General features: G+C 41.7%; 1 protein-coding gene across 1 annotated transcript in view; it reads right to left on the bottom strand.

Moving 5' to 3' along the window:
• Nucleotides 1-15,575, bottom strand: part of lrig3 (leucine-rich repeats and immunoglobulin-like domains 3) — a 31,639-nt gene extending 16,064 nt beyond the window's left edge. The window contains exons 1-4 of the mRNA XM_075471268.1: nt 15,161-15,575; nt 8,327-8,398; nt 8,151-8,225; nt 40-174 (exon numbers count right to left, since the gene is read on the bottom strand). Coding sequence (XP_075327383.1) covers nt 40-174; nt 8,151-8,225; nt 8,327-8,398; nt 15,161-15,336 — 458 coding nt within the window. The 5' untranslated portion in view covers nt 15,337-15,575. The remainder of the gene's footprint in view (nt 1-39; nt 175-8,150; nt 8,226-8,326; nt 8,399-15,160) is intronic.
• Between the last annotated feature and the right edge of the window lie 8,854 nt (nt 15,576-24,429).

Below are 24,429 nucleotides of genomic sequence, written 5' to 3'. Positions count from 1 at the left end.
ACGGCCTCGTCCTTTTGCCTCCGAGTGAAGAAGACTCACATGTTCCTGAGTGGCAGCGCCGGGAAGGAGCTCGCCCTCAGCTCCACGATGTTGTTGTTGCTCAAGTCGAGCGTCTCCAGGGCCAGAAAGGGCCTGAGCTGCTCCTCCGAGATCCTGGAGATCCTGTTGTTTGCTCTGAAAACACAGACAACCATTGCTCCAATAAATTACAAAAACACGGGCTGTTTGACTGGCGGTGCACGACAGTTTCATGTTCCCAGATACGCAAACAGCCAAGTCCCTAAATTGGGCTGCGGTGCGCAGAAATGACAAACTCTCCTGCGCCTGCAAAGCTGCAGCTTACCACCCAACACGGAACGCTCCCCGCATGCAGATTTCATAAAAGCCGACAAATTGTTCGATATGATTAACGCCGCCGCTCCTCGCACCAAACAACCTGCAGGTTTACCGATGTGTTATTCTGTTTAGAAGGTAATTACCAACAAGGTATTTAAAAAAAAGTAACCCGCCAATTACTTGGCTGATGAATACCATTCCCTCAGTGAAAGCATGCCTCGGCAGAGGCCAGCAATTTCCTGAGCTGCACGCCTCCTAAATTGCAGAGCAGGGACTGCTTAGTTATAAACAGAGCCTGTACAGTGCCCTCTTTGTGCAGCAGAGAGAGTGGATCGGAGGGGGGGGGGGTTACCTCCAAAGCACCAGACTACACTCCTCGTTTTCCAGGATTCAGTGCGATGGTTACGCTGCTTCCTCCGGCTACACCTCGCAGACCAACGATGGTTTCTCACACCGAACACTGAACATGCAGGAGACTCGTGCTTAAAGTGAGATTATATCAGGATGTTTTTACGGTTTGTGTTTAACTGTTGGAGCTAAATTAAAGGTGTGAAATTAGGTCTTACTCTTTACAATCACTCAGTGGGGTCACGTGGCCCTGAAAGGATCAGATTATTGGCTAAATTACAGTCAGACTGAGTTATTAAGGGTAATTCTCCTTGGATATCTGGCGGTGAATGAATGGGATCAGAGGCACAAAGCGTGTCATACCCCGGTATGATAGGTGGCGCTGTACCCATTCCAGCTGTTGCTAATAGAGCCACTTCCTGTTGACCTCTTCACCACCAACAACAACAACAAACTCAGGCATTGGAGAAAGATGGAGAACGCAGAGCCAGATGAAGCTACGTCCCTCTACATTTGCTCTGTGATGAGCTGCTTGTTGCACAAACTCGATGCCCAACGGAGCATTCTCCATCGCGTTGTTTGTTTCTTTCTGACGGCGACAACAACAGGAATATCGTCTCCTTTGACTTCCGGGTCACGACCCCGGGAAAACATCTGGAGCATGCGCAGAACGCAAAGTCTGATTCACCACGTGCTTCAGCGTCTACAAGCAGGTTTAGAGTGACTTTAACCCAGTTATCTCGGGGTCTGAATCCCATCCGATCCAGTTCTTAGTCAGATTACGGTGTCTACATGCACTTAATAACTCAGTCTGATTGGAATTTAGCCAATAATCCGATCCGATCCAATTCTTAGTCAGATTAAGGTGTCTACATGCACTTAATAACTCAGTCTGATTGTGATTTAGCCAATAATCCGATCCTTTCAGAGCCAGAATTTGTTCTAAGAGCTTTCTGCTGACTTTTGTTTGGTTATAATTCAGTAGAAGAAGAACCTGGAGGATAAAAAGACAACAAAAACCACGGTGGACATCCACAAGAGGAAAACAGAGAGTTCTTCTACAGTTTATCTGGGACCAGAACGAGTCTTCTTCCAAACAGGTGAGCTCTATCTGAACATACTTTTTCTGAAAACCAGCTTCTTTGTTGGCCTGAGACGAACAAAGAGCAAAGGCTTGTGGGAGGTTTGGGGAGCCGGGTGGTGCACCTCGCTGTGCATCGCTGGCGGAGGCTTCTACTCTTTGTAATATCCTTGTTCTGAAATGCCGGGAATACTCAGAGAGGTAAAGAAGTATGGTGGTGGGGTGTAACTTCAGTACCGGGGGCCATAGTGAAACGCATTAGCTCGATCTGAGCAATAAAAGCAGCACAGCGGGCCTTTTGTTCGGAGCTCTGCAGAGAGCTCTGCATGCACCACAGCCCTCAGCTCTCAAACAAAAGCGCCGCACACCACCTGTATCTCAGTTTTCATGTTCTCCTGACTGCTCGCTGAGGGAAGGAGGGCCGCCCGCTGAGACAGAACCGGTATTTCCAGTTTCTCTCAAGGAGAAAGCCGAGGAGGTTCGGACGGACCGAAGAGGCTCGCCGACCACTTCACGGCCAGACAGACACTCGGGTGTCTCCAGATAATTCCTCCAATAACCTTATCTTCTCCAAAGGAAACATCTCCCTCAGTTTATGCTAACCTAATGAGTAAACTTTGACACTGCATCCTCAGACAGCTGCAGGAACATCTGCGCCGCCACTCAGCGACTCGTCTCCACACACAGACGCAGCATTGTGCACTTTAATTGCGCACACTTCAAAATTTGTTCATCCAATTTGATGTGATTATGGAGCCGTTACGAGCGTGGCTGCAGGGCTCGCCTGCTGTTGGTGGAAGTGGACTGCAGCCCGAGGCCTGGTTCAGATCTAAGGATGGGAATGGAAAACCGGTTCTTGTTGAGAACCGGTTCCCAGTGTTTCCATTCCTTGGAATCGGTTATTTGGCGATTTTGCAAACGATTCCCTTATCGATTCCAGTGGGCGCGAATGACGTCCCAAGCGGTACAAACGATGGAAAGTTTGGTTCCACATCCCTAAAAAAGACGACAACAGGGCAACTTGCAAAGTGAATATTTCACCAAAGGGAGGAAATACTACCAACATGCAATAACTATGAATGAATGTCGCGTTTTCGATCCGCTCCGGACTAACGTTGGTGAATCTGAACCCAGCAACGTTAGCAACGTTAGCATGTCCTCGGCTAACACTGCAGGTAACTAACTAACAAACACTGCCTATCATGTTAGCTCCATTTGCCTGATTGTAAAAGCTGCTGTTAGTAACGGTTAAGGTTAAATGAATGCCTTCTCAGGCATTACATTTAGATGAAATCATGAGAGACAGAGCCTGACTGGCTCAGAGCCAGAGGCTGGTGGTACTACCCCCAGTTCACCTCTACCTCCAGCTTCTCCTTTCACCAGAGCAGGAAGAGTTAAATTACCCAGGCCAGGATAGACCAATGTGGAGCTCACCGTTGTTGGGTTTGTGAGGTCACGACTCGTGTTACTTCTAAACTAAACAAAGTTGATGCTAATCGACCGGTTTGTTGTCCTTTTTCTCCAAATGAGAATCGATAAGGGAACCGACAAAGAACCGAATCGTTAAGCAGAATCGGAAATGGAATTGGAATCGTAAAAATCTGATCAATTTCATCCCTACGCCTGAGTCAAAGGTTCTTTCCTGTTACCACCTTCCACTCACGGGCCTGTCACATGATCACCAGGCTCCCACCTGCCAGCGCTCAGCCGCCATCACACCCTGAAATGCTCTTTTTACTTACAGAAATGTTAACGTGTGTTTTGAGCGCTACACCACGAACCAGCAAATAATATTTGACTAGAAGAGGCCCTTCACATGGAAAATTGTTTTTTTTCTAAAAGCTGTCTCGTTGGTGTCGTGTCAGAGCGTTTGTGTGCCTGTGTGGTATTTCCTATTGGAAGGAGAACAGAGTTTCAGATGCAATCTGAGAACTGACTCGCTCTCAGCCGTGGCGCCTGTAATGAAAACCAGCACCGAGACGCCATATTAAACTCTTCACATGTTTCACTCAAGTGGCTCATCGCCTTAACACATCTGCTGGCCTGGATGGAGCTAACTGGATGGAGCTAACTGGGTGGAGCTAACTGGATGGAGCTAACTGGGTGGAGCTAACTGGATGGAGCTAACTGGATGGATGGAGCTAACTGGGTGGAGCTAACTGGATGGAGCTAACTGGATGGAGCTAACTGGGTGGAGCTAACTGGGTGGAGCTAACTGGGTGGAGCAAACTGGGTGGAGCAAACTGGATGGAGCAAACTGGATGGAGCTAACTGGGTGGAGCTAACTGGATGGATGGAGCAAACTGGATGGATGGAGCAAACTGGATGGATGGAGCTAACTGGATGGAGCTAACTGGGTGGAGCTAACTGGGTGGAGCAAACTGGGTGGAGCAAACTGGGTGGAGCTAACTGGATGGAGCTAACTGGGTGGAGCTAACTGGATGGATGGAGCAAACTGGATGGATGGAGCTAACTGGATGGATGGAGCTAACTGGATGGATGGAGCTAACTGGGTGGATGGAGCTAACTGGATGGATGGAGCTAACTGGATGGATGGATCTAAATGGGTGGAGCTAAATGGATGGATGGATCTAACTGGGTGGAGCTAACTGGGTGGAGCTAACTGGATGGATGGAGCAAACTGGACGGAGCTAAATGGATGGAGAATAAATAGATTCCATTCGCAGCAGCCCTTCTCGACTTCTTATCTCAGGCACATTTAAGATGTAAATGTCATGGAAGATTACCATAATCGCTCTTGTTTTGGTTTGTAATTCTCATCTTCAACATGGTTCCTGTTTCCACAACAATACCATGAGGTTTACCTCCTTGTATACCTAATCAAACCTGGGATCTCTATGGTCATTTGTTGAACCCTCCTTGAACACAGGCAGAGGGATTTAGAGGCGGTGGGGTTTACCCCATCCATAAATTCCAAGGAAATTGTTCAATTAATTAAGATGATCATGACTCAATTACTACCAGCTGCAGGGTTATTGGCGCTTGTTTTTACTCTGAGCTGCGAGGTCAAAGAAGTCGGCGAGAGCTGCCGCTATGTCTGACTGGCTGTTTGAATAAGTGGTATTTGATACCCTGAGGTCTTTTTTTCTTTGCAACCCTCCCAGCTCGGAGAAACTGAAGGAGGGAGAGATTCTGGAAAAATGTTCCACTGGAAGAAAAAAAAGTAAAATCACACTGCACTGCTTAGTCTGAGGAGAGAAGGTAGCAGCCAACAAAGGTACTATGTGTGGATTTCAGCTTTTTTTTCATCCTTTTTCCTCGTATATGCATGACTTTCTTTCTTAGATTAACTATATTACATTACTGGCTTTACAAACTGACAACAGTTTAACTAATAATACTGATATTTTAAACCTAAACTAGCTGATAACCTTTTTCAGTATTTTTAATACAAAATTTTTTTGTTTTTTAAAAGGAAATAGTCAGTTTTTATGTCACTAAAATCATTAAATTCTTGTGAAATTCATTAATCTAACATTTTTGGGTGACATTTCCCATTTTCAGAGGATTAGCTCGATGCTCACTAGCTTACTAGCATGAGGCTATTAGCTTTGATAGCTAAAACTCTTGTTTAAACTGGAGTTAAAGGTTTAAACTGTTATTTCTTGCTTCTGTGCCCTTTTTATGTTTTTCTCTGAGTACTATTGCCACTGAAACTTTAAGACAGATTCTTATGGACTTAAAGAAGAAGACGACCGTAACCGTATCGCTAAGAGAATAGCTAACGAATCTAGCTAATTCAAAACAGTTGCTCACAATCACAAGTTAGTACGACTGTATAAAAATAACTGAAGGGTGCAGCCCAATGGCCTGTTTGGATTATTTAATTTCCTTCTGTAGGGAATGGAGTAAATAATAAGACAATAAAGTAAGAATGAAGCTAATTTCCTTAACATTTTGAGTATTTAACCAGCTCTTATCATGGCTGCCATTTACTTACTTGTGGTTCGTCTCACTAAAGTTAGGAACCTCTGGCAAAAATGGTGATTTAAATGGACTGTAAAACCTCAAGTGCACATAAAAATAGAGAATATTTTGTAGTTTTCTGCTGCAGCCTTGCTTGGTATAGTATTAAAAGGTAAATCTTAAAATTTTAGACGGACATTTCTGAAATGATGGCGGTTTTGTTCTGGTCACAGTCACTGCGATGAAACAAAGGCTCCAGTCAGATCTTTTAAAAGTGTTATGTTCCTTTTACTGGAAATATTCCTCAAAAACACAGATCTACTTGGAAATCCTGGCAAGCTAAAACTGGGACGTTAGATAGCAAACATAAATTAGCACCGATGCCAACCCCTTGGATTAATAATTCAACCTATAAGAGTTATGTGGGATATTAAAGATTCAAAAGGTGTCGTATATCTGGAGCTTGGCAAGCTAGCATGAACTTTATCAGCACAAACCACACTTAATATACTCGAATCTCATAGGAAAATGTAGCTGGTGAATAAGTTGGAATTCTGCGCTTTATTCCAGAGTTACGGGACAAAAAGCACGACGATGAAGAGCTTTTATTACTTTGAATTGTACATCTCGAGCCTCTATGCACTGGAAAAAATGCCCCTCCAAAAATAAGTAAAAAAACAACAAATAAAAGACGTTTTTGCTTGAAATAAGCAAATAAATCTGCCAATGGAACTAGTGAAAATCGGCTTGTCAAGATTTCTTGAAATAAAATGTGATATTTAGGACTTTTGAGTTAAAAGTGATCTTGAAATTAGCTTAAAAATCTCTTCAAATGTAAAAAAAAAAAGCTTGTTTCATATGATATGTGACTCAAAACAATTTGTTTTCAAGACTTTTTCATTTAACAAGATATTCCAGATGTATTGTATTAAAACAAGTCCCTATATCTGGCTGAAATGGTGCTTGTTAGGCAGTTGTGTCTGATATTAAGTGTAATGAGATATTTTGACTAGAAATGAGACAAATATATTTGGTAAGACTTTGATTTTTTTTCCAGTTGTGACCCCAATGAGACGGCACAGGCCAAATAACACAGCCTCCAACTTGAAAATGTGCTTGTAAACGCGTCATCTGAGGGGAAGAAGGGCTTTTGTTGAATAAAAAAAAGAGTGAAATCTCATAGCTGGAGGGGACACTGTTGCTCCAGAGCTGCAAACAAACTGCTGATTGACTGGCTGACGCTGTGTGGCCTGCGGCGGCTGCAGGCCGTCGTGCTCGGGCTTGATGAGGAATACGCCTCATCAAGCCGGGGAGTCGGGCACATTCTTCCACAGTAAATCCACTGTGGGCAGTTTCACAGAGAAATGCCACAGAGAACGGACGAAATTGTTGAGGTTTCAACACGCTCATTTCTGACTTTTCCTCTGAAAGAACACATTGCCGAAGCACACTGAAGGGAATATGGAAGGACTGCTCTTTGAACCCGAGACTTAAATCGATTTTTAAGGTGATAGACGAAGACGTTAGACTAAGAAAAGCTGCACTGTGCCCAGACTGAGCACGAGTCCACCCCAAGTCCTACAGAATGCACCCATTTCTGCCATTTAAAGGAGAAAAAGGGGAGAAAATGTCATTTCAACATGACGGATTTCCAGCATCACGTCACCAGATTAAAAATACACCAACGGCAGGAAAAGCCTCCAAACCAAATGTTTCCATCCCTGCGGATGACATTTGTGTTCGAACACTGCCATGTCTGGGAACCAGCTCAGTCACACAGGAGGAAACTCAGGGATGGGGGGGCACTTTAACCAGCCAAAGCTAAGGTACGGCGAGGTTACTGTAGTCACATGACTAAAGTATCAATCAATAAATATACAATAATCACCACAAAAGTCTGCTATGTAGCTTATCTGTGTGCAAATGCAGTCTCACTCACATAGCAACTAACATAACAATGGACCCTGTTAGCATTAGCATTAGCATTAGCGTTAACAGCCTGAATCCCGCCTTCACTCCCTGGTCCTCCTTCCTCCGCCGCTGGGGCAACATTGGACCCTTTGTTTTGGTGATAAAGAAATCTAAAGTTTTCTGTTTCCTTTTCATATTTTACATTAATTAGCAAACAACAAATCCCGCTAATAACATCAGCTTTGACCTCCAGGCTCCGTCATCTCGTGTGTGTGTGTGGGGGGGGGGGGGATACCACATTTCAAAAGGGAAGATGATACTTAGATACATTGATTGTGTTGTTCAGAATTTCATTTGTAGTTTATTTATATGTATTAAATAATAGAATAATCAATACAAATTGACACAGAGTAATTCCATAAATTCATTTAAAAAAAAAAAAGAAAAAGAAAAATTACATTTCCATTTCCCCCTGTAGCCCAGGTGTGGCAGCTGCCATACCCCATTGACGGCCATGACTTTACCCCCCAGCCCAGGCGTTACTTACAGGATGAGCATGGTGATGTTTGAAGCACAGGGACCCAGGTCCGGTATCTCCTCCAGTTCGTTGTGGTTCAGCTTCCTTTAGTTGGTGAGAAAACAGAAGCAGAGGAAGAATGATTCGATTCCAGAGAAGAAGAAGGTTCACCGGAGCAGAAGAAGAAGAAGAACGAGCACACTTACAGTTCACTGAGATGCTGCAGTCTGGAGATCAGAGAGAAGTCGAGTGCCGGCAACTTGTTGTGGCTCAGGTCTCTGTGGAGGAGAGGAAATAAATCTATTTATACACCAACAACAAGTGTTATTTACAGCGTGTTAAAGGCAGCCGGAATCTGTGCGGATGACCTGAAACAGAAGGATTCAGTTCTAATATCTAATAACCCCAGTTCTGATAACTGCCCTCCCCCAGGGGAACTGTTTCAGTCTGCATTCCCACATGAGTCGGACCTGATAGGGACTGATGCGACGCAGCCGTCTGCCACAGCGACGTGTTACTTTAGCGCCACATTCAACAACAAAACAGAACAAAACCCGGTAAAAGAAAACACCACCAAGAAGCTAACATGGAGAGCGTGGAGGTGGTCCCTACTTCCTAAAGGCCATGGTCCCTAGTTCCTGAGGGCGATGGTCCCTAGTTCCTGAGGGCAATGGTCCCTAGTTCCTGAGGGCCATGGTCCCTAGTTCCTGAGGGCGATGGTCCCTAGTTCCTGAGGGCAATGGTCCCTAGTTCCTGAGGGCGATGGTCCCTGGTTCCTGAGGGCGATAGTTCCTGAGGGCGATGGTTCCTGAGGGCGATGGTCCCGAGTTCCTGAAGGCCGTGGTCCCTGGTTCTTGAGGGCCGTGGTCCCTAGTTCCTGAGGGCGATGGTCCCTGGTTCCTGAGGGCGATGGTCCCGAGTTCCTGAAGGCCGTGGTCCCTGGTTCTTGAGGGCCGTGGTCCCTGGTTCCTGAGGGCGATAGTTCCTGTAGGCGATGGTCCCTGGTTCCTGAAGGCCGTGGTCCCTGGTTCTTGAGGGCCGTGGTCCCTGGTTCCTGAAGGCCGTGGTCCCTGGTTCTTGAGGGCCGTGGTCCCTGGTTCCTGAGGGCGATAGTTCCTGAGGGCGATGGTCCCTGGTTCCTGAGGGCAATGGTCCCTAGTTCCTGAGGGCCGTGGTCCCTGGTTCCTGAGGGCCGTGGTCCCTAGTTCCTGAGGGCCGTGGTCCCTAGATCCTGAGGAAAATGGTCCCTAGTTCCTGACGGCAATGATCCCTAGTTCCTGAGGGCTGTGGTCCCTAGTTCCTGAGGGCCGTGGTCCCTAGATCCTGAGGAAAATGGTCCCTAGTTCCTGAGGGCAATGGTCCCTAGTTCCAGAGGGCCCTGGTCCCTAGTTCCTGAGGGCGATGGTCCCTAGTTCCAGAGGGCGATGGTCCCTAGTTCCAGAGGGCCGTGGTCCCTAGTTCCTGAGGGCTGTGGTCACTAGTTCCTGAGGGCGATGGTCCCTAGTTCCAGAGGGCGATGGTCCCTAGTTCCAGAGGGCGATGGTCCCTAGTTCCTGAGGGCCGTGGTCCCTAGTTCCAGAGGGCGATGGTCCCTAGTTCCAGAGGGCGATGGTCCCTAGTTCCAGAGGGCCGTGGTCACTAGTTCCTGAGGGCGATGGTCCCTAGTTCCAGAGGGCCGTGGTCCCTAGTTCCAGAGGGCGATGGTCCCTAGTTCCAGAGGGCGATGGTCCCTAGTTCCAGAGGGCCGTGGTCACTAGTTCCTGAGGGCGATGGTCCCTAGTTCCAGAGGGCGATGGTCCCTAGTTCCAGAGGGCCGTGGTCACTAGTTCCTGAGGGCTGTGGTCCCTAGTTCCTGTATGTGCGAGGTTCTAGGAACTGCAGAAGGTTCCTACGGTGGGAATGAGCCTAAAGCCTGCGTCAGATCGAGCTGATCTGAGGTCCCAAACTAACCTCCTCCCCCCTGAAACGGGTCAAAGGCTTTTCATCCCTCCTCCTCTGTCACAGAGGAGAAGCTGAAGCAGCTCCAACCAGGCCGGAGAACTTCAGGAGTTATTCTGGAGTTATTCAGGAGATAGATCTTTTTCTCCTGACTGAATGGAAACTAAAAACCTGCTGAGAAGTTCTGGTGTCTGGACCCGACTCGGTCCCATTCCAGTTCTGACTTCAGTGCTAATAAATCTGCCAACCAGAGCTGCATCAGAGCTCGTATTTGCATTGATAATTGTTGGTGTGAGAAACCTCAGAAACCTCGGACCAGCAGAGATGCTCTGAAGCTTTGGACCCTTCTGGAGCTCCAGAACCTCCTCACGGCCTGTTTCAGAACCTCCTCACGGCCTGTTTCAGAACATCCTCACGGCCTGTTTCAGAACCTCCTCACGGCCTGTTTCAGATCCTCCTCACGGCCTGTCTCAGAACCTCCTCACGGCCTGTCTCAGATCCTCCTCACGGCCTGTTTCAGAACCTCCTCACGGCCTGTCTCAGATCCTCCTCACGGCCTGTCTCAGAACCTCCTCACGGCCTGTCTCAGATCCTCCTCACGGCCTGTTTCAGAACCTCCTCACGGCCTGTCTCAGATCCTCCTCACGGCCTGTTTCAGAACCTCCTCACGGCCTGTTTCAGAACCTCCTCACGGCCTGTTTCAGAACCTTCTCACGGCCTGTTTCAGAACCTCCTCACGGCCTGTCTCAGAACCTCCTCACGGCCTGTCTCAGATCCTCCTCACGGCCTGTCTCAGAACCTCCTCACGGCCTGTCTCAGAACCTCCTCACGGCCTGTCTCAGAACATCCTCACGGCCTGTTTCAGAACCTCCTCACGGCCTGTCTCAGATCCTCCTCACGGCCTGTCTCAGAACCTCCTCACGGCCTGTCTCAGAACCTTCTCACGGCCTGTTTCAGATCCTCCTCACGGCCTGTTTCAGAACCTCCTCACGGCCTGTTTCAGATCCTCCTCACGGCCTGTTTCAGAACCTCCTCACGGCCTGTTTCAGAACCTCCTCACGGCCTGTTTCAGAACCTCCTCACGGCCTGTTTCAGAACCTTCTCACGGCCTGTTTCAGAACATCCTCACGGCCTGTTTCAGAACATCCTCACGGCCTGTTTCAGAACCTCCTCACGGCCTGTCTCAGAGTACGGCTGATTGTTCTGGTTCTGTCTGAGCTTTGGGCCCGTCAGCAGCTACAGAGGTCCGGCAGCGCTGGCAGCGGAGCCACAAAGCTCTGCAGTTATTGTGGTGCCAGACACTTTTCTTTTCTTTTTTACACCTCCCTCCTCCTTTCTCTTACCTCCCGCATCTGGAATCCATCACGGAGATCTGGGAGGAGGGGGCCGACCCAAACGGCTGCTAATGTATTCACAGCCTGAAACACCCTGCTGAACGCTCTCAGCCTGTTTTTCTTCTGCAGTGGAAAGTTTCTCCAGCCCCTCAACCAGAGTTTAACTTGCTCGGCTTGAGCCGCCCCCCCACCACCTTCCTTCCTCCTCCTTTCTGTCCGAGCTCGCAGCGATGGGCTGTTGTTGCTGGGAAAGGTGTCCTATCATACGCACCAGATAAACTCTAAGGAGCCCCTACACTTCCATTTCCCTCACAAAGCAGGCTCTGAGTGGGGCGAGATAACCCGAGAAGCCTGGAACAGGCAGCAGAAAGCACCGAGAAGCCTGGAACAGGCAGCAGAAAACACCGAGAAGCCTGGAACAGGCAGCAGAAAACAGAGAGGTGCTGCTGATCTGACGTTAGAGCAGAAAGCTGCACAGAAATCTGCAAAAATGCTTCATTTAGGAGGAAAAAGTGTATTTTTAGTTGGAAAAAATGTATTTTTAGTTGGTTCATGCAGCAGAAAACACAGAGAGGTGACTGCTGATCTGACGTTAGAGCAGAAATCTGCAGAAATGCTTCATTTAGGAGGAAAAAGTGTGTTTTTAGGAGGAAAAAATGTATTTTTAGTTGGTTCATGCAGCAGAAAACACAGAGAAGTGACTGCTGATCTGACATTAGAGCAGAAAGTTGCACAGAAATCTGCAAAAATGCTTCATTTGGGAGGAAAAAATGTCTTTTTAGTTTGTAAATAAGTTAGTTAAAAGCTTCTAAAGGAATATTAAGTTGAAATAATAAGTTGTTTTTATAATAAATACCAGTGTTTGAGGGCACCTGTGATAAACTAACAGATATTAACCATATTAAGCTAATCTAAGTTAGCATTAGCTTTTATGCTGCTTTCATCTTTTTCACTAAACTTTACTGTTTGAATGTTTTATTAATTAGAATTTAAATCCTGTAATTTATTTTAACACACAGTAATTAGTTCCAGGATTATTTTATGTCTTTTTTTATTGTTTTCATGGTGTACTAACGTCACCTGTCCAAACTAATGTGGTTCTTTCACCATAAAGATTTGGATTAAAACTTAATTTCCCACCTTTCCCACCATGTTGTGCATATTGTTCTTATTTTTAAAAGGGTAATTTATCCCAAAATAAAGTCCAAATGTAGAGAATAAAGTTTAGATCCTTCAATAAAGTCCAATTGTCCCAAAATAAAGTCCAAATGTCTCAAAATAAAGTCCAATTGTCCCAAAATAAAGTCCAAATGTCTCAAAATAAAGTCCAATTGTCTCAAAATAAAGTCCAAATGTAGAGAATAAAGTTTAGATACTTCAATAAAGTCCAATTGTCCCAAAATAAAGTCCAATTGTCCCAAAATAAAGTCCAAATGTCTCAAAATAAAGTCCAAATGTCTCAAAATAAAGTCCAATTGTCCCAAAATAAAGTCCAATTGTCTCAAAATAAAGTCCAATTGTCTCAAAATAAAGTCCAAATGTCTCAAAATAAAGTCCAATTGTCCCAAAATAAAGTCCAATTGTCTCAAAATAAAGTCCAATTGTCTCAAAATAAAGTCCAATTGTCCCAAAATAAAGTCCAATTGTCTCAAAATAAAGTCCAAATGTCCCAAAATAAAGTCCAAATGTCCCAAAATAAAGTCCAAATGTAGAGAATAAAGTTTAACACACAGTAATTATTATTTTTTTATTGTTTTCATGGTGTAATAACGTCACCTGTCCAAACTAATGTGGTTCTTACACCATAAAGACTTGGATTAAAACTTAATTTCTCACCTTTCCCACCATGTTGTGCATATTGTTCTTATTTTTAAAAGGGTAATTGAACATTAACATGATGCCAAACCCTCTCAGTGCTGCACTTCTCTGTTAATACGAGCTGTCTTGTGATAAACTCATCATTAAATCCCTTTAAAGCCTGATCTTTAGCCTGTTTCACGGCTCAGCCACGCTGCCCTCCTGCCCCATCCATCCTCCCCTTTCTCTCTGGGAACTAATCCTCCACACTCCTCCTTAATCAGGACCGTTGCTGGCTCTGGTGCTGCTAATTCAGCAGAAATAACGGGGTGCTGGAAAACAAAAGGCTCGGGCGGTTTAAGGGCTTTAAGATGTGCTGCAGAGCCACTCGTAAATTAGCATGCCAGAGTGAAAAGAATTTTCCCCCCGTGAGTTGGAGCCCTCCTTTTTTCCTTTTTTTTCTGCGTTTTCTTTGGACGACCAGGCGCTGGTTATGAGGCTCAGGCTGGGTTTGTTTTCTCTGGCAACTCCAAGTTTCCACAGCAGAAAAACTGGATTCAGCAGCAGCAGCTTCAGGAGGCGCCGAGTGGAGAGCGCTGGCCTAACGCAGGTCCAAACCCAGTCAGAATGGTCGTATTATACATTTATAAAGCAGAAACACAGAGAAACTTCAGCCTCTGTCACCAACAGATGTGACTCCATCTGATTTATAGCAGCTCTAAAGGCCTCGGGGTCAGAGAACTGAGCCATGAGGATGATGATAGGCTGAAATAACAACAAAACTGGCTGTTTGTGGGATTAAAACCAGCCTGATCATGCAGCAGAAAACACAGAAGTGACCCAATGTGCTGCTGATCTGACATTAACCTCCACAGAGCAGAAAAAAATCTGCAGAAATGCTTCATTTAGGAGGAAAAAATGTCTTTTTAGTTGGAAAAAGTGTCTTTTTAGTTGGTTCATGCAGCAGAAAACACTGAGAAGTGACTGAATGTGCTGCTGATCTGACAAAAAATCTGCAGAAATGCTTCATTTAGGAGGAAAAATGTCTTTAAAGTTTCTAAATAAGTTAGTTACAAGCTTCTAAAGGAATATTAAGTTGAAATAATAAGTTTTTTTTATAATAAATACCAGTGTTTGAGGGCACCTGTGATAAACTAACAGATGTTAACCATATGAAGCTAATCTAAGTTAGCATTAGCTTTTATGCTGCTTTCATCTTTTTCACTAAATTTTACTGTTTGAATGTTTTATTAATGAATTTAAATCCTGTAATTTATCTCTTACTCACAGCTATAAATACATCTATTAAAGGCCTGATGTACACAGCATGTTGCTGCTCAGAGCAAACCAACCAAAAGAGTAAATATCCTCAGCGTTGACAGGCTGGCTCACATCTGTAGGCACATCTGTAGGAACCAGGTTTATAGTAAAGTAAGGGCTCATTTTAACCTTGTAGCACCCACAGTGGCAGATATGCAACTGCCAATAAACCAAAAATATTGGTTTATTCCCACCCATTTTTAACATAAAATGTAATGTAAAAAAATATTACACATGAATGTAAATAATGTATGTAAATTTAAAAAAATCAAATAATGTAATGTAAAAAAAAATATAAATAAAAATATAATGTAAATAAATAATGTATGTAAATTTGAAAAAAAAATCAAATAATGTAATGTAAATAAAAATATAAATATATATATATATAAAAATATAATGTAAATAAATAATGTATGTTAATTTAAAAAATCAAATAATGTAATATAAATAAAAATGAAAATATAATGTAAATAAATAAAAAGCTTGTTGCATATCTGCAACTGTGGGTGCTACAAGGTTAATCACATTAAAATTAAAGCAAATTAAAGTGTCAGATTGTTAGATGTGGTGTGGAGTGGGACCATAAAACCATAAAACCAGGATGAACAACAAGAATCCATGACAGTAACGCGTTCCCGGGGGACTCACAGCTGAACGGTCCACTCCGGGATGGTGGCCGGCATCCGGCCTCTCCTAAGCCGGCTGCAGTCCACCAGCTCCCCGAAACAGGCGCAGGGAGGCGGGCACGTCCGCGCGTCGGCCCCGTGTCCAGCGTCCAGTCCCAGAAACAGCAGGAAAAACCCGGCCAGGCTGGAGGAACGCATCGTGTCCGTCCACACGGGAGGGAAAGCCTCTAAGTTTAGTTCTTCAGAAGCGAGAAGAAGTGCGCAAAGATCCCCAAAAAGCGTCCTTTATCCGGCCGGTAGGTCCTTAGATCCAGGCCCGGGGTACTTAGATCCAGTCCCGGGTTGGTGTGGGGGTCGTGGGGTGAAGAAGGAAAACGCTCCCCGCTAACTTTCCCATTCCTCTGGAGAAACTTTCAGCTGTGCGTCTCTCTGCTGCTGTGGGGGAAACTTTGTGCTGAAGGAGCCCCTCAGAGCGGCGTGAGCGCACAGCGGAGGTATGCGAGGGGAGGGGCCGCGGGGCATGCCGGGAGATGGAGTCCAGAGGGAGATCAGCACAGGTGAGTCCAAATGTCCCCTAAATAAAGTCCAAATGTCTCAAAATAAAGTCCAAATGTCTCATAATAAACTCCAAATGTAGATAATAAAGTTTAATTACTTCAATAAAGTCCAAATGTCTCAAATTAAAGTCCAAATGTCTCAAATTAAAGTCCAAATGTCCCAAATTAAAGTCCAAATGTCTCAAATTAAAGTCCAAATGTCTCATAATAAACTCCAAATGTAGAGAATAAAGTTTAATTACTTCAATAAAGTCCAAATGTCTCCAAAATAAAGTCCAAATGTAGATAATAAAGTTTAATTACTTCAATAAAGTCCAAATGTCCCAAATTAAAGTCCAAATGTCTCAAAATAAAGTCCAAATGTCCCCTAAATAAAGTCCAAATGTCTCAAAATAAAGTTTAAATACTTCAATAAAGTCCAAATGTCCCAAATTAAAGTCCAAATGTCCCAAAATAAAGTCCAAATGTAGATAATAAAGTTTAATTACTTCAATAAAGTCCAAATGTCCCAAATTAAAGTCCAAATGTCTCAAAATAAAGTCCAAATGTCCCCTAAATAAAGTCCAAATGTCTCAAAATAAAGTTTAAATACTTCAATAAAGTCCAAATGTCCCCTAAATAAAGTCCAAATGTCTCCAAAATAAAGTCCAAATGTAGATAATAAAGTTTAATTACTTCAATAAAGTCCAAATGTCCCAAATTAAAGTCCAAATGTCTCAAAATAAAGTCCAAATGTCCCCTAAATAAAGTCCAAATGTCTCAAAATAAAGTCCAAATGTCTCATAATAAACTCCAAATGTAGATAATAAAGTTTAATTACTTCAATAAAGTCCAAATGTCTCAAATTAAAGTCCAAATGTCTCAAATTAAAGTCCAAATGTCCCAAATTAAAGTCCAAATGTCTCAAATTAAAGTCCAAATGTCTCATAATAAACTCCAAATGTAGAGAATAAAGTTTAAGAGCTTCAATAAAGTCCAAATGTCTCCAAAATAAAGTCCAAATGTAGATAATAAAGTTTAATTACTTCAATAAAGTCCAAATGTCTCAAATTAAAGTCCAAATGTCTCAAATTAAAGTCCAAATGTCCCAAATTAAAGTCCAAATGTCTCAAAATAAAGTCCAAATGTCCCCTAAATAAAGTCCAAATGTCTCAAAATAAAGTTTAAATACTTCAATAAAGTCCAAATGTCCCAAATTAAAGTCCAAATGTCCCAAAATAAAGTCCAAATGTAGATAATAAAGTTTAATTACTTCAATAAAGTCCAAATGTCTCAAATTAAAGTCCAAATGTCTCAAATTAAAGTCCAAATGTCCCAAATTAAAGTCCAAATGTCTCAAATTAAAGTCCAAATGTCTCATAATAAACTCCAAATGTAGAGAATAAAGTTTAAGAGCTTCAATAAAGTCCAAATGTCTCCAAAATAAAGTCCAAATGTAGATAATAAAGTTTAATTACTTCAATAAAGTCCAAATGTCCCAAATTAAAGTCCAAATGTCTCAAAATAAAGTCCAAATGTCCCCTAAATAAAGTCCAAATGTCTCAAAATAAAGTTTAAATACTTCAATAAAGTCCAAATGTCCCAAATTAAAGTCCAAATGTCCCAAAATAAAGTCCAAATGTAGATAATAAAGTTTAATTACTTCAATAAAGTCCAAATGTCCCAAATTAAAGTCCAAATGTCTCAAAATAAAGTCCAAATGTCCCCTAAATAAAGTCCAAATGTCTCAAAATAAAGTTTAAATACTTCAATAAAGTCCAAATGTCCCCTAAATAAAGTCCAAATGTCTCCAAAATAAAGTCCAAATGTAGATAATAAAGTTTAATTACTTCAATAAAGTCCAAATGTCCCAAATTAAAGTCCAAATGTCTCAAAATAAAGTCCAAATGTCCCCTAAATAAAGTCCAAATGTCTCAAAATAAAGTTTAAATACTTCAATAAAGTCCAAATGTCCCCTAAATAAAGTCCAAATGTCTCCAAAATAAAGTCCAAATGTAGATAATAAAGTTTAATTACTTCAATAAAGTCCAAATGTCCCAAATTAAAGTCCAAATGTCTCAAAATAAAGTCCAAATGTCCCCTAAATAAAGTCCAAATGTCTCAAAATAAAGTTTAAATACTTCAATAAAGTCCAAATGTCTCAAAATAAAGTCCAAATGTAGAGAATAAAGTTTAAGTACTTCAATAAAGTCCAAATGTCCCAAATTAAAGTCCAAATGTCTCAAAATAAAGTCCAAATGTAGAGAATAAATTTTAAATACTTCAATAAAGTCCAAATATCTCAAAATAAAGTCTCAATGTAGATAATAAAGTTTAATTACTTCAATAAAGTCCAAATGTCAAAAAATAAAGTCCAAATGTCCCCTAAATAAAGTCCAAATGTAGATAATAAAGTTTAATTACTTCAATAAAGTCCAAATGTCTCAAAATAAAGTCCAAATGTCTCAAAATAAAGTTTAATTACTTCAATAAAGTCCAAATGTCCCCTAAATAAAGTCCTAATGTCTCCAAAATAAAGTCCAAATGTAGATAATAAAGTTTAATTACTTCAATAAAGTCCAAATGTCTCAAAATAAAGTCCAAATGTCCCCTAAATAAAGTCCAAATGTAGATAATAAAGTTTAATTACTTCAATAAAGTCCAAATGTCTCAAAATAAAGTCCAAATGTCTCAAAATAAAGTTTAATTACTTCAATAAAGTCCAAATGTCCCCTAAATAAAGTCCTAATGTCTCCAAAATAAAGTCCAAATGTAGATAATAAAGTTTAATTACTTCAATAAAGTCCAAATGTCTCAAAATAAAGTCCAAATGTCCCCTAAATAAAGTCCAAATGTAGATAATAAAGTTTAATTACTTCAATAAAGTCCAAATGTCTCAAAATAAAGTCCAAATGTCTCAAAATAAAGTTTAATTACTTCAATAAAGTCCAAATGTCCCCTAAATAAAGTCTAAATGTAGATAATAAAGTTTAATTACTTCAATAAAGTCCAAATGTCCCAAAATAAAGTCCAAATGTCTCAAAATAAAGTTTAATTACTTCAATAAAGTCCAAATGTCCCAAAATAAAGTCCAAATGTCTCAAAATAAAGTCCAAATGTCCCCTAAATAAAGTCCAAATGTCTCAAAATACAGTTTAAATACTTCAATAAAGTCCAAATGTCCCAAAATAAAGTCCAAATGTAAAGAATAAATTTTAAATACTGCAATAAAGTCCAAATATCTCAAAATAAAGTCTCAATGTCCCAAAATAAAGTCCAATTGTCCCAAATTAAAGTCCAAATGTAGAGAATAAAGTTTAAGTACTTCAATAAAGTCCAAATGTCCCAAATTAAAGTCCAAATGTCTCAAATTAAAGTCCAAATGTCCCCTAAATAAAGTCCAAATGTAGATAATAAAGTTTAATTACTTCAATAAAGTCCAAATGTCCCAAAATAAAGTCCAAATGTCTCAAATTAAAGTCCAAATGTCTCAAAATAAAGTCCAAATGTAAAGAATAAATTTTAAATACTTCAATAAAGTCCAAATGTCTCCAAAATAAAGTCCAAATGTCCCCTAAATAAAGTCTAAATGTCTCAAAATAAAGTCCAATTGTCCCAAATTATAGTCCAAATGTAGATAATAAAGTTTAATTACTTCAATAAAGTCCAAATGTCCCAAAATAAAGTCCAAATGTAGATAATAAAGTTTAATTACTTCAATAAAGTCCAAATGTCCCAAAATAAAGTCCAAATGTAGATAATAAAGTTTAATTACTTCAATAAAGTCCAAATGTCCCAAAATAAAGTCCAAATGTCCCAAAATAAAGTCCAAATGTCTCAAATTAAAGTCCAAATGTCTCAAAATAAAGTCCAAATGTAAAGAATAAATTTTAAATACTTCAATAAAGTCCCAATGTCTCCAAAATAAAGTCCAAATGTCCCCTAAATAAAGTCCAAATGTCTCAAAATAAAGTCCAATTGTCCCAAATTATAGTCCAAATGTAGAGAATAAAGTTTAAGTACTTCAATAAAGTCTAAATGTCTCAAAATAAAGTCCAATTGTCCCAAATTATAGTCCAAATGTAGAGAATAAAGTTTAAGTACTTCAATAAAGTCTAAATGTCTCAAAATAAAGTCCAATTGTCCCAAATTATAGTCCAAATGTAGATAATAAAGTTTAATTACTTCAATAAAGTCCAAATGTCCCAAAATAAAGTCCAAATGTCCCAAAATAAAGTCCAAATGTCCCAAAATAAAGTCCAAATGTCTCAAATTAAAGTCCAAATGTCTCAAAATAAAGTCCAAATGTAAAGAATAAATTTTAAATACTTCAATAAAGTCCAAATGTCCCAAAATAAAGTCCAAATGTCCCAAAATAAAGTCCAAATGTCTCAAATTAAAGTCCAAATGTCTCAAAATAAAGTCCAAATGTAAAGAATAAATTTAAATACTTCAATAAAGTCCAAATGTCTCCAAAATAAAGTCCAAATGTCCCAAATTAAAGTCCAATTGTCCCAAATTATAGTCCAAATGTCTGAAAATAAAGTCCAAATGTCCCCTAAATAAAGTCCAAATGTAAAGAATAAAGTTTCTTTTAATTTTAATATTTGAATATTTCCTTTTTTTCAGTTGTGAAATTTTGGGATTTCTTCTTTTAGACAAATGAAAAACATGTTAATGTGTTTGTTTAAGTACTTTATTACATATTTTCAGTCCCAGTCAGAGCATATTTCAAGATTTCTTGTTATTTGGAGCTTTATAAATCAGAAGCTGAGTTTCCTGTCAGAATGAAACTGTTCTGGAGTTCTTCAGCGAGCACATTGTTCATAAACACAGCTCATCTTTCACCTTAAAGCTGCAAACAGAGGATTTAATTGATATTCTGCTCCTGAAAACCAGCTGATATTTTCTCATTTGCAAGTTAAAAGACGTGAGCTCTTTGGATTTCCACATTAAAAGGCCCTTCATGGGATATTCATGCCCAGGCAGATGTGTCGGATCCCCTCGGGCGAAGCGTTGAACAGTTTCCTGTTGACCAAGGTCATGCTTTCCCTGTCAGCTGACACTTCCTGTTCCCACCACTCATCTATCTGTGCACACGGGGATGAAAGCCAGACTAATCCGCACCTTGAATGTAATGATGTGCTGCGTGTTGTGGTTGCTGTTCAGCTTCTATCTGACGGGAGATTCATGATGATTCAGCAGAATTCCAGGAGTTTTCATCCGAATTGAACTCGTTGGACACTCGCTCGATGTCTTTAAACTTTAAACCTTTAAACCTTTAAACCTAAACAGTCGGTTATTTTGTCTGTTGATTTAGTGATTGAGGACATCATTAATGAGACCGTTTAATTCAGCAGAATGTGTTTGAGGCGCCTTGAATTGTCTGAAAAAGCGTCTCCTCCATCAGACGGTCTCAGAGTCGGCCAATCCGGGTCATGGCACCGGATTGGGGGCCCGATTCTTTCATTGGAAGCCCAGGAACAAGCTGGAGAAACCTTAAAGGGACAGTTCGCCTCTTTAAAGGGACAGTTCTCCTCTTTAAAGGGACAGTTCGCCTCTTTAAAGGGACAGTTCTCCTCTTTAAAGGGACAGTTCGCCTCTTTAAAGGGACAGATCGCCTCTTTAAAGGGACAGTTCGCCTCTTTAAAGGGCCAGTTTGCCTCTTCTGACATGAAGCTGTGTAACATCCCATATCAGCAGCATCATTTCTGAACATCTTCTTACCCCCTGCTGCGTCCTGTGAGCAGAGTTCCAGCCTTGTTTTGGTGTTGATGAAGGTAGTCCGGCTAGTTGGCTGGGGTTTAAAAAATAAAGCCTTTTGCTTCTCAGAACAATATGCGTTCAACAGAGTAATACATTTGCATCACAAAATGGTTCTCCAGGAAAAAGTCAAACCTCACAATCTCTTGGCCCTATTTTCTCTCCCTTCGTATCACTGCCTGCTGCCGCCAGCCGCGCCTGTTACGCTGTTTACTGCTCGGTCTGCACAGCAGGTAAAGGAAAGGAAAGGAAACAAAAGGATTCTACATGCAGCTTTTACAATGAGGCAAATGGTGCTAACATGATAGGCAGTGTTTGTTAGTTAGTTACCTGCAGTGTTAGCCGAGGACATGCTAACGTTGCTAACGTTGCTAACGCTGCTAACGTTGCTGGGTTCAGATTCACCAACGTTAGTCCGGAGCGGATGGAAAACGCGACATTCATTCATAGTTATTGCATGTTGGTAGTATTTCCTCCCTTTGGTGAAATATTCACTTTGCAAGTTGCCCTGTTGTCGTCTTTTTTAGGGATGTGGAACCAAACTTTCGAGCGTTTGTACCGCTTGGGCGCCATGTTTACTGTTGGCTGCTGGCTGCGCTGGACTCGCCACGCAACGCTGCGTGGTGACGTCATTCGCGCCCACTGGAATCGATAAGGGAATCGTTTTCAAAATCGCCAAAACGATTCCAAGGAATTGAAACACTGGGAACCGGTTCTCAACAAGAACCGGTTTTCCATTCCCGTCCCTAAGCATCAGGCTGTGTGAAAGCAAACTGCAGAACTCACAGGAATGTGAAAGATTGGCTTTAATAACACACCTAAGATGAGATTAATCGAAGGAAGCTGCAGGAGAATCAGCAGAGGAACCAGAACTGGGACTGAACAAAGGAAGCCGGTTCTGCTGAGAAAGAAGCCAAACATCCAACCAAAGAGCGAAGCCAACACAAAAGTGAAATAAAGCTCAGCAGCAAGGCCAGGAACAAAAGACAGAACTTCATCAGGTCCATCTGGGCTCCATGTTTCCATCTCTGGAGCCATAAACACCATGACTGCAGAGTCATTTGATCTGGGAATGACTGCAGATTGCATTCTTCCCCCCTGGAAGACAAAAGCAATCAGTTAGTCTGGTGGGAACGGGACTCCGTCTCCTCCCCTGAGCTCAGGCCTCATGGGGCTGAATAATTCTCTTTGTTGGGCTGAGTGACTGAGCTGCAGCGTCCCCGCAGATCTGAGGAGGACTCGCTGCTCCTGAAGGAATCGTTCTCCAGAGCAGAAAAACAAACAGCAACACAAACTCAGCAGGAATGTGGGGCAGGAGCGGCATGTCTGGGTTAGCGAGCCTTCTCCCAGTGATGGATTGAAGCTCCGCGGAGTCCTGGGGGATTCTGGAGAGCAGGGGGGGATTAGTGCGTCCCAGCAGGCCTGCTCATCGATGGACTGATTGCTTCCTCATGGTCCTCTTTGCTGAGGCCAACAGCTGCACTGGAAAAAATGCCCCTCCAAAAATAAGTAAAAAACAACAAATAAAAGACGTTTTTGCTTGAAATAAGTAAAAAAATCTGCCAATGGAACTAGTGAAAATCTGCTTGTCAAGATTTCTTGAAATAAAATGTGATATTTAGGACTTTTGAGATAAAAGTGATCTTGAAATTAGCTTAAAAACCTCTTCAAATGTAAAAAAAAAGCTTGTTTCATATGATATGTGACTCAAAACAATTTGTTTTCAAGACTTTTTCATTTAACAAGATATTCCAGATGTATTGTATTAAAACAAGTCCCTATATCTGGCTGAAATGGTGCTTGTTAGGCAGTTGTGTCTGATATTAAGTGTAATGAGATATTTTGACTAGAAATGAGACAAATATATTTGGTAAGACTTTGATTTCAGCCAGATATAGGGACTTGTTTGAAGACAATACATCTGGAATATCTTGTTAAATGAAAAAGTCTTGAAAACAAATTGTTTTGAGTCACATATCATATGAAACAAGCTTTTGTTTTTCATTTGAAGGTTTTTAAGCTAATTTCAAGATCACCTTTATCTCAAAAGTCCTAAATATCACATTTTATTTCAAGAAATCTTGACAAGCCGATTTTCACTAGTTCCATTGGCAGATTTTATTTGCTTATTTCAAGCAAAAACGTCTTTTATTTGTTGATTTTCTTACTTATTTTTGGAGGGGCATTTTTTTCCAGTGCATATCTGGCTGAAATAGAACTTGTTAGGCAGCTGTGTCTCATATATTAAGTGTAATGAGATATTTTGACTAGAAATTTGACAAATTTACTTGGTGAGACTTTTCCAGTGCACTTCTGCTCTGACTGCCTGTGATTTCTCTTTGTGCCAGCCTGAATATTTCTGAATATTTCTGAATATTTCTGAGGGTTTCAGAGCTCTGATCCCGTCATGCCTCTCACAGCCCTGCTGTACTCCAGCCTCCGATCGGGCCTCACATTCCTCTCCTGGTGAAATCATATTTTCTAGCCGCTGCTTCTGTGTTTGGCCACAGCGGCGCCTGCATGTTGGATGTTTTTCTGGCCGTGAAACTCCTCCCGTGCCCCCCTCTGCAGCCCCCGCCCCACCTCCAGTCGGGCTGGAGGTTTGTGGACCTGCGAGGTCCGTCGGTGCGTTAGAGCCTCTGCAGAGCACATGTGGAGCACATACAGATGTTGGCTCTCTGAGCTGCTAATGCTGTGCCAGACATTATACTCAGAATAGTAACAGTGTTGAAAAATGCCTACCCAGCATGCTTAGCTCCAGGTGTCCCGCTCTGCCAGGAACAACATACAGAGCAGAGAAGCAGGGGGAAGGTATGACTGCTGCCCACATGTGCTGTAAACAATCTGAAGGTTAATACAGAAAATATCTCCTGCTTCGCACTTCTTTAAAAACTGAGAGTTCAAGCTAAAAACTCAGTAATATTCCTGATGTTAAAACATTATGCTCTCCTCCCTAAAGTCCGTGTTTGTCAACACAACAACGCTAAAAGCA

The sequence above is a fragment of the Odontesthes bonariensis genome, chromosome 8 (assembly GCF_027942865.1).
Source record: "Odontesthes bonariensis isolate fOdoBon6 chromosome 8, fOdoBon6.hap1, whole genome shotgun sequence".
NCBI lineage: Eukaryota > Metazoa > Chordata > Actinopteri > Atheriniformes > Atherinopsidae > Odontesthes > Odontesthes bonariensis.
The sequence above is the reverse complement of the archived record's forward strand: the minus strand, read 5'-3'. Positions and strand labels throughout refer to the sequence as shown.